This window comes from Mycetomoellerius zeteki, unplaced genomic scaffold (genome assembly GCF_001594055.1).
Source record: "Mycetomoellerius zeteki isolate Tzet28-1 unplaced genomic scaffold, Tzet1.0 scaffold102, whole genome shotgun sequence".
NCBI classification, from domain to species: domain Eukaryota; kingdom Metazoa; phylum Arthropoda; class Insecta; order Hymenoptera; family Formicidae; genus Mycetomoellerius; species Mycetomoellerius zeteki.
In genome coordinates, this window is record NW_017255933.1 from 2,059,415 (window position 1) to 2,070,461 (window position 11,047).

Genomic DNA, 11,047 nt, shown 5'->3' on the forward strand with positions numbered 1-11,047 from the left:
CGTCATGTTATAAAATATTATACTTGAAATTTTTGATTAATTGAATTAAAGAATTATTCTATATCTAAATTTTTTAAAATTTTAACAGTGTGACATTGAGAGATACGTGTTTTGTATGAGTACAAAAATATAAAGTATATAATTTATTATAACTATTTTTACAAAGGAGAGATTAATAAATAACATCGAAGAAGATACTAGAAGATATTAAAGATGTTTATACTGGCCTTTACGTTCAAAATATTGACGATTTGTGGTTGTGGACGACTGGATTCTTGGCCGACTCCATACAAACGGTTAGTTTATCATGTGTATACTATTTTCGTAATGTTACTAATACACACGTTTATGTTATCGCAATTGATGGATCTTATTATGATCGTGGATAATTCCAACGATTTCACTGATAACTTCTATGTGCTACTCGCTATGATCGTTTCTTGCTGTAAGATGCTCGCTCTGTTGATGAATCGCAGCAACATTGAGATGTTAATCAAAACTCTTATGAGAAAACCGTTTCGACCGGTTGAACCCGACGAGATGAAGATTCGACAGAAATTCGAAAAACTCATACAGTAAGCATTTCGAGCTAGCATCGACTATCAATGCTCTTTTAATACATAATTAAAATTTAATTAAAATAAATTAGTTGCGCGCTGTTATACAATAATTAAGATTGTTTTTTATTTAAATGAACAATTAAATCAGACTAAATGCTTTTACTTGAAAAAAATAATGAATAAAAAGTGAAACGCGAAAACGTCTATAGTCGTTTTACAGCTCAAATACGCTTCACTATACTATCCTGGTCGAGACAACGTGTCTGTCTGTTGTCGTGACATCATTATTGACGGAATTCAGGAAAGGAAATTTGACGTTCCGAGCATGGTTGCCATTCGACTATTCCTCGCCGCAACTTTTTCCATTTGTATACGCTCATCAATTGATCAGTTTTACAATGGGATCTGTACATCATGTGGCTTGCGATAGTCTCATATGCGGATTCCTGGTGCACATTTGTTGTCAAATAGAGATATTGGAACATCGTCTGAGGAAAAGTGCACGTGATCCTAACATTCTTCGCGAATGTGTTCTTCAGCATAACCACATATTCAAGTTTGTTTCCAATATTACGCTGAAAATAGATTATTAAGATATTTATTATTAAGATGTACGATGTATAGCACAAATTTTTTATTACGTTTCCAATTATTTTTTTGTAAAATCATCCCCTTCCTAGTTATATTACGATTTCTGGAACATTCTGTATATATTTTATTAATTTAAAAGTTGTAATATTACTTTTTTTTATTAATTTTAGGTTTGCTCGTATAGTAAATGAAAAATTCAGGATAACTATATTTATCCAGTTTATTGTAAGTACATTGGTAATGTGTTTTAATCTGTACCAATTTACCAAGTCAACAGCGTTAAGAACAAAGTATATGCAGTTAATAATGTATACGTGCTCTATGCTGTCACAAATCTTTTTCTATTGTTGGTACGGAAACGAAGTTAAATTGAGAGTATGTGAACTTTTAAAACAATTCTTTTTTATTTAATATATAGATAAAATAAATATGTAGGCCTTTTCTCTTTCTCTTGATTGTTGAAATATAGAGTCGACAGTTGATAAATAATATATTTGAGATGGAATGGTTCAAATTCAATGAAACTGCTCAGAAAACTTTACTAATGATCATGAGACGTTCTGTAGTACCAATTGAATTTACTAGTGCCATTGTTATTTCTATGAATCTGGATTCGTTTGTGGGTGTTAGTATCGTAATGTGCTATTATATATAATTAAGTAGAGACTGTTAAATAAATAAAGTTTTAATATCAAAAGTGCTTTCTCTTTTTTAATAAAAAAACAATGTCAAATTAAAATAGATTTGCTTATATTAATAATAATTTAAATATTTAGTATATTTAACAAAAGAATTTATTATAATTAATCATATATTAATTATAAATGTAAGATAAGAACCAATTAAATATATTCACATATAATAACTTATTTAAAATAACGTTAATAATAATTTCTGTTGTAGTTGCTCAAGACATCGTATTCGGCTTACAATATACTTAAACAAACACAAGGCTCATAATGATGGATACATATAGCAAAAATATTGGTGACATCAACGCAATGTGAGTCTATGTTACGAATATGTGAATATGAATATCACATATATACATATATAAAATTTTATTATTATATAATACTGATAATTTTCTTTTGTATTATTGATATTATAAACAGGAAAAAATTAAAATATTTGTGTACAACAATTTTTATTACAACTTTTGACATGCGGATTTTACTTACATTGCACGAATAATTATATAATTAGAGATTGTATAAATTTGTGTTAAATTAAAAATTGTAGTAAAAGGGATTAAACAAGGAGAGAAAATCTGTTGCCTTTAGAATTATCAAATAATAAATTTCGAATAATAAATTGATATTTTTATTATTTCCAAGCAGAAGTAATATTTCCTAGAATATTAAATATTTCCTAGTAGAATGTGGGAGTTGCCAATGTCAGTACTTCGGCGTACAGATATACAAATCACCTGTGCGACATTCGAGGGTTGTCATTTTTTTCTTTCCACAGCAGTTCTAACGTATAATTTATTTTAAAAGTATTAATACAGTGTACTACCATCAGATAAAGTCTGTGTTTAGCATTCGCGTTGCACATGAGAGAGGGATGTGGTTACAAATTAAATATTAAAAACTACCATATAAGGAGGGACGAGTTAAATGAGGATCTTTGCTAGAAATTCGCAAATCTATAGACATTCTATAATTGTCGTTCTGAAGAGTTTGTCGCACATTAGATTAATATTTGTGCAAACAATTTTATTACAATTTAGAGTTTTATTTAATAAATTTTTTGTATTTACTTTTATAAGGATATCTGAGAAAATTAATTACTCAATTTTTTCAGTCAATACATACCTAAAATTTTATATGATTAAGGAAGAATGTGAAAAATATATAAAAAGTGCATGTAAACTTTTGTTATCATTTAATTTTCACGGTGTACATAAATTATTATACCGAGAAATATTAAAATGCGAGTATTAGATTCGACTTTTAAATTTCTAACTATTTGTGGTTGCTGGCGACCCGATTCTTGGACATCGTCATGTAAACGTGTAATCTACCATATGCATACATTTTTCGTGCTTGTGCTAATAAACACATTTACTTTATCACAATTACTGGATATTATTCTTACTGTGGATAATGCGGACGATTTCACTGATAATTTCTACATGTTACTTGCAATGATTGTTTCTTGTTGTAAAATGCTTAGTATGTTGATAAATCGCAAAAATATTGCTTTGTTAACAAACATTCTAATGGAAAGACCGTGTAGACCATTGGAACCGGAAGAAATGGAAATTCACGACAAATTTGATAAAGGCGTACAGTAAGTTTCCTGAAAAGTTATTCAGAGTGTTTCATATTAAGTTCATTATATTAAAAAAGAAGTATTTTCGGGAAAAATGTTTTAGACAAAATTGTATAATTTAAAGGGAAATATAAAGTACGTCACTAACTATTAATTTTTTGATAACTATTTTAATACTGTTATATGTTGAATAACTAGAAAAGTCATATTATATAAAAAATCAGACAATTTGATTAAAAAATGACACTGACTTTTATATAAACTTGAAACATCGATTTAAAGAAATTGATGTTATCATTATTTATCTTCTTCAAACTATACAATATTTATCCGAAACATTTTTTTATGAAAATGCTTCATTTTCAAGATATAATCAACTGTATCACTTAAAATAAGACATCCTGTTTTTATTATTAAAACTAATTGCTTAATTATACCGAACATAATTTAATTTTAAGATAAAAATTCAAAATTTAAATATTTCTGATTAAGGGTGCCATGTTTTTTGTACTTTTACATACTAATGTAAAGTGCAATATTATAATTATTAAAGTTACATATTAGGAAAAAATAGGAAAATTGATATTAAATAAAACATTGAATTACAAATGAAACGCGACAATGTCTACAGTTATTTTGCAGAGCAAACACAATACATTATGCAATTCTGGTTGAAATGACTTGTGTATGCATTACGTTAACGTCGTTACTCACGGACTTTAGAAGACGGACATTGACATTCAGAGCCTGGTTACCGTATGATTATTCATCGCCAATCTTATTTCACATCACATATGCTCATCAATTGATAAGTTTAATAATCGGATCTGTCCTGCATGTTGCTTGCGATGGTCTGATTTGTGGACTATTGGTACACATTTGCTGCCAGATCAAAATATTGGAATCTCGTTTGAGAAGAATAGCACATGAGCCTGGCATTCTTCCTGAGTGCATTCTACAACACAGTCGTATTTTCGAGTTTGTATTTATATATAATATACTTCTATATATATGATACAGTTATTTATTTATATATTATATATATATAATATAGTTGAATATTAACGCGATAGAAATATATTAACATTGCGTATGTTAATAAAAACATCAATATATAGTTATCATTTCAACTCGCAAATATGAAATAGTTAATTACGTTTAATTGCAGCTTTGCTATCACGGTCAATGAAAAATTCAGGTTTACTATTGCTATTCAGTTTATGGTTAGCACATTGGTAGTGTGTTTCAATCTATATCAATTAACTAGGTCGACTACAACGAATGCAAAGTATGTTCAGCTGGTATTATACATGTGCAGTATGCTGACGCAAATCTTTTTTTATTGCTGGTACGGAAATGAGGTAAAATTAAAGGTATGCGATTTTTGAAATAATAAATTATAATTTAGAAAATAAATAAATAATTATCAATTTTTTAATAATTAACTTAATTTATATGCATAATTGATATAATTAATTTATATGTATTTTAATATTATTTTATAATTAATATAGAGCCGACAACTCGTCAGTAATATTTTTGACATGGAATGGTGTATATTAGATCAAAATGCAAAAAAAACTTTATTATTAATTATGAGACGTAGTACAATGCCTATTGAATTCACCAGCGCCTATATTATTTCGATGAATCTTGATTCTTTCGTGGGTGTTAGTATAAAACGCTTGCTATTATTGCAGAATCAATTATGTTTGGAAGGATTTAAATCTAATAATAATATATATAAATTTATTTGAATAAAATAAAATGAATCTTTTTAGAAAACCTTTTTAGTTCGTTAAGTTTTTGTTAAATAACTTCTAACTAAATTTTCTAATATTTTTATTTATTATATGGAATATTTATTATTTGCAGTTGCTTAAAACATCGTATTCAGCTTATAATATTTTGCAACAAATATAACAGAGAATGACGCAATATAAATAGTAATTCCAATAATTTAGCCTCACACTGTTATTTGTATTCAAATAATTTTAAGCGATAACGCAAACAGAACCAATTGAACAGAACATTATAATCAGCGTTGATTTTCGTATAAATGTAATTTTTGTAAGTTAGAAGAATAAAAAGTAATTACTTGTTCTCATTATAACCATGTTTCTGCGAGTGTACAAGAGAGAGAGAGAGAGAGGGGGGGGAGGGAGGGGGAATTATTATACAGTTTAATATTATAAAATTATGTTTTTGCATTTATCATATGTCTAATTTACATTGATATTACAACTATAACAAATTATACAATAGTATATAAAATAATTTGGAAATATATTCTTAATTAAATTATTGTTTAATTGACTTGTATTTATTAAACTAATTAAAAAATTACATAATTTGCTATTTAAATAAATATAAAAATACTCTTCATTCTATAATTTACTTTTTCTATTACTACTATTATATTACTATAATAACTGCTAACAACTTTTTTCTTACCTGTAAAATATATTTGTACATTGAATAATTCGATATTATGATACTGTGACTAAAAGAAAAAAATGTAAAAAGAAAAAAAGATTGAATAGCACTATAAATATCTTAGAAATATCGATATAGAGACAGAGAAATCTGAATTTTAAAGAAAAGTTAAACATCTAAAGCTTAATATAGCGTTATAGAAGTATAACATTATAGATCGAAATATAACGTGATAGTATTGATATAAAGATAGATTATAATTATCTGTTCAATATTTTATTATTCTACTTCGTATTTCTTCTACTTCATCTCTTTGTTACATTTAAAGCCAAAATTATGCTATATATTATGTATGTCAATTTTGTTACCATCTATATGTGTTGCACGCTATATCGTGAAAAATTATTTCATGAGGAATATATTATGAGAGATACGCTGGAAAATGAATAATGGAATAACTACGACAATATTCTACATCTAACAATAAGAAATGAGCAAAGCTATAGACTGTAGAAAGAGATATTTATCAATCATTCTCAGAACTTCGTTACATATCATTATACTTACCAGTTTTGATCGTTCAAAGTATTTTTTCTTTATATAATAATTTAATGTATTTTTTGCGCAAGACTTAGGTATAAAAGGTTTGTTTCTAATTGTTAGAATAATTAGAAAATTTATGATAAATATAAAATACAAATGACGTTCATAAGTAATAAAAAACAAAATATTTATTAAGTTTATAACAAAATCAAAATGAAAAGCAATATTTTCAATTGACAAAATTTCAAATTACACTTCGGGTACATAATTATACAATTAATAATATTATAAGTTACATAAAGTTTGTAGTAATTAATTACGAGTGTTATGTGCTTGACAGATGCTGTGTGCTTCACAGGTGATATCACAAAGAAGATAATCTTCTAAAAAAAATGTATATCCTTAAATATACTTTTAATCTTTTAACGATATTTGGATGCTGGCGACCAGATTCCTGGTCGTCGCTATGTAAACGCATCACATATCACGTATATACAAGTATAATAATTCTAATAGTAAATACTTTTATGCTATCAGTAATGATGGATGTCATCTGGACTATAAACAACGGGGAAGATTTTTTTGATAATTTCTTTCCACCAATCGCGACCTTTATTTCTTGTTGTAAAGTGTTCATTTTGTTGATGAATCGTAAAAACATTATTATGTTAATCAATATATTGAGACAGAAACTACATAGACCATCAAGCTCGACAGAAATGGAGATTTTGAATAATTTCGATAAAAGCATACAGTAAGTATTAACAAACAATATCATAATATTATGTTATTTAACTTAATATTATTAAAACTATCAAAATTTATTTTGTACTATTCATAATATTTACATTTTATGTAACAATTTTATTTATTATTCAAATTGTTTTAATGTGCTTAATACCATTTTTTATCATAAATAGAAGGATCAGAACATATTAAAGAATTATTGAAAACAAAGTATTTTGTGAGTGAATTAATGAAAAAAGAGATATAAATATGAAATAATAAAATCTTAAAACACTTATATACGAGAGTCGTCTGAAAAGTTTTGAGCCTAACATAGAAACAAGTAATTTTTCGGTCGAATTCAATTTTATTTTTCCACATAGTCTCCTTTTAAGTCGATACATTTTTTCCAGCGATGCTCCCACCCCTTTAATCCATTCAAATAATACTGAGCGTCTTGCTTTGCAAAATAGGCGTCTACGGATGCGATGATCTCGTTCGATGAAAATTTCTGTCCTCCGAGCCAAACTTTGAGCCTAGGAAACAGAAAAAAGTCGCTGGGGGCCAGATCTGATGAATACGGTGGATGGTCAATTAATTCGAACCGCAATTCGTGAATTTTTATCATGGCGATTGCTAATATTCGATTTTTTCCATTTTTACAAAAACATTGACATTGACTGGCACAAATGACTGTCAAACAACAACTAAGCGCCGGAAGTAGCTACAATTTTCGCAGGTATCTTTCAAAGTATGTACGATTATAGTACTAAAATTGTTTTGACGAGTAATGCCATCTTCATGTAGAGGTTCAAAACTTTTCAGACGACCTATGTATATTTTATATACATAATTATATTTGTATATTTGAGAAACATCTTATAATTATTTTAGAATAAATACTTTGCGCTTCATATATTTGGGAATAGTAACAATGGTGTGGATCGCATTATCTTCTTTATATATAAACTTCAAAAACAGAAAATTAATGTACAAAGCATGGTTGCCATTTGATTATTACTCGTCGACAGTACTTTTTTATCTAACATCTGCTCATCAAGTGATAAGCATGACTATCGCAATGTTCATAAATATTGGTTGCGATACTCTCATCTGTGGATTATTAGTCCATATTTGCTGTCAAATTGAGATTTTGACTTATCGTCTGCGAAACATTATATTTTGTTCAGATATTCTTCGTGTTTGCTTACATCAACATTACCATATCTTCAGGTTAAATCTTGTGATTTTAAATTTTGCAAATTTTTGTTATACGTATACGTATGCATTATTTAAATAATTAGTATATATTATAATATAATATCTTACACACAAAGTTACATTTAACGTACCTGTTAATTATAATTTCCTACTGAACAATATAACTGTAATATAACAAATGAATTATATTATATTTATATTGTTGAATAGGAAATTACAACTAATATCAGGTACATTAAGTAATTTTATGTTTGTTGAAATGTTATTTTATAAATATATTCCATTAAAATGTGCATAAAATATATATTTAAATATGTTTTAAAATATGTACTCAAATTTGTTAAATTTTAGATTCGCTTTAATTGTAAATGAAAAATTTGGCATGACTATTGCTATTCAATTTATATTAAGTACGATGATGATATGCTTCAGCCTTTATCAAATCAGTAAAACAACAGTAAAAGCTAATTATATTCAGTTGATATTAGTTATATTTTGCATATTGACCCAAATCTTTTTCTATTGTTGGTATGGCAACGAAGTAAAGATAAAGGTAATTCACAACTTATAAATGTAATATAATATGAAATACAAAGGCAAAATATATATATCCAGGCTTTTGTTTAATAAAAAAAGATACAATAATTGTAACGTGAACAGATAGTTATAATTTTCAATAATATCTAAACCTAATCTATCTAAATCTAATTAGTCTATTTTTTATATCAGTCTATTTTTTGTTGCAAAATTCATAAAATATTTTTTATTATATGTAGATATTATTAAGCATATGAATAATTTAAGACGTATTAATAATCTAAGCATCTTTCATTTTTTACAAATGCTATATTTATAGATACATTATTTTGCATATCTCCGTAGAGTTATCAGATTATTGATGATATTTTCGAAATAGAATGGCTGATATTGGATGATAATATAAAGAAGTCTTTAATGATGATGATGATGCGAGCACTTGTGCCTATACAGATTAATTGCGTTTATGTTATTCCTATGAATCTCGAATCTTTTATGAGTGTTAGTATAGATATCATTAAAGTTAATTTTGTCAACAAATTTTTTGACAGTATAATTAAATTTGTTTGAATTAAGTGAAGCATTGTAATATATAGGTACATTATATTATTAAAATGTTTAACAAAATTTAAACAAATTTTTTATGATTTAAAGATTAAAGTGTTAGGTAGTCTGCTTATGTGAATTTGATGTAACAATCTAATATATCTAATATTACTGGCAAAATCAATGGAAATTTATTAATTACTAAACATATTAATTTAAGATTATAATTGTTCATACTAATTCTAGATACTTAAGATGTCATATTCCACTTACAACTTACTTCAACAAATAGAGAAATAATTGAGGTCGATGAAATTAATGTGCTACTGATACTGCAAGTTCAAATTTAAGAAGAGGTATAATAAGGAGAAAAGAAAAAAGGTATATTAATAATTATTCTTCATAATTGACGTTTATATACATTACATATTATAGAAAATAAATATAGACTATCTTAATGCATAATTTATTCCACTCCTTACTTATTACTTAAGTTTATTAATATCTGTTTTGTAATTTCTTGAATATCTTGCTTTTTGTGATTTACATCGTAAGTGTAATATAACAAAAACATTTTATAATAGAAGTTAGAAAATATCATATCTGAAATTAATACGAAGAACGAATCATATACGGTAACTATTAAATATTATAATAAATAGAATAACGATCAATAAAACTAATTTTTGAGATAAAAAAGGAATAATATAATTTTATTGCTCGTATTTTTTTTATTTATTTATTAGGTTAAGGAAATACTTAACGGTATTCTTAATCGTCTATTTTTTATATTGTATTTATATCTAAAAACTGTATCATCTTTAATATATGTACCTCAACGTATGAAAGTTAAATTTTTAAAAGTTTATAATATTGATATGATAAAAATACATTTGTGAGATTAATTATTGGAATTCGATATAATAAAAGAACATAATAGTGTGTACATACAATAAAATTTTAGATAGAAAGAAAAGTTAGAATGCTGTATAAATTTTTTTACAATTGTAAGTCGTGCAAAAAATTGTGTATTCGTCGTTTCTTTAAGTTTATTTTAAAAATATCACATCTTCAAAAATATTGCAATAAATAACATTTTTATAAAATGTTATATTGTAATGTTGAAGATTGTTTGAAATGCGTTAATAATAATAAAGATTTCATCGAAAATTTTTATGCAACGCTGGTAATGGTTGTCTTGTGCGCAAAAATGTTTAAAAAATTTACAAAATTTGTTAGTAAATCGAGAGAAGATTTGACATGTTAATTAACATATTCATTGAGAATATGTATAGATTGTTAAAGAGGTGGACGAAATAACAGAAATGATTTTTAATTGTTTGTAATTAAATTATTGTTTAATTGATGTATTTATTAAAAAATTAATCTAAAAATTGCAATTTAAACAAATATATGTATAATTTTTTTTACTATATTTTTAATTACTGTATTTATATTACTATATTATTAGCAATATTTTTTTAACTTGTAAAGATATATTTGTAGAATTAATAATGAAATTTCAACATATAAAAAGTAATTAAAATTTTACGAGTATTCTAGAAATAATAACATTAATAGCACAGAATTCTATATCTAGATTCTATTAT

General features: G+C 25.8%; 1 protein-coding gene across 1 annotated transcript; it reads left to right on the forward strand.

Moving 5' to 3' along the window:
• The first annotated feature begins 348 nt into the window (after positions 1-348).
• On the forward strand, positions 349-5,351 carry LOC108731827 (odorant receptor Or1-like). The gene is made up of 10 exons (XM_018462350.1): positions 349-575; positions 781-1,116; positions 1,322-1,526; positions 1,621-1,776; positions 2,055-2,103; positions 3,098-3,446; positions 4,071-4,406; positions 4,597-4,801; positions 4,943-5,098; positions 5,304-5,351. The coding sequence occupies exons 1-10, from the start codon at positions 349-351 to the stop codon at positions 5,349-5,351; spliced, it is 2,067 nt and encodes a 688-aa protein (XP_018317852.1).
• The last annotated feature ends 5,696 nt before the right edge of the window (positions 5,352-11,047 follow it).

Bases quoted from the DNA above. Each gene is read 5' to 3' on its own strand.
- LOC108731827 (XM_018462350.1), top strand. From the start codon at position 349: ATGTTATCGCAATTGATGGATCTTATTATGATCGTGGATAATTCCAAC. The intron at 1,527-1,620 runs GTATGTGAACTT...GTTGAAATATAG, and splicing joins GAAACGAAGTTAAATTGAGA to AGTCGACAGTTGATAAATAA. The intron at 1,777-2,054 runs GTTAGTATCGTA...TTTCTGTTGTAG, and splicing joins ATCTGGATTCGTTTGTGGGT to TTGCTCAAGACATCGTATTC.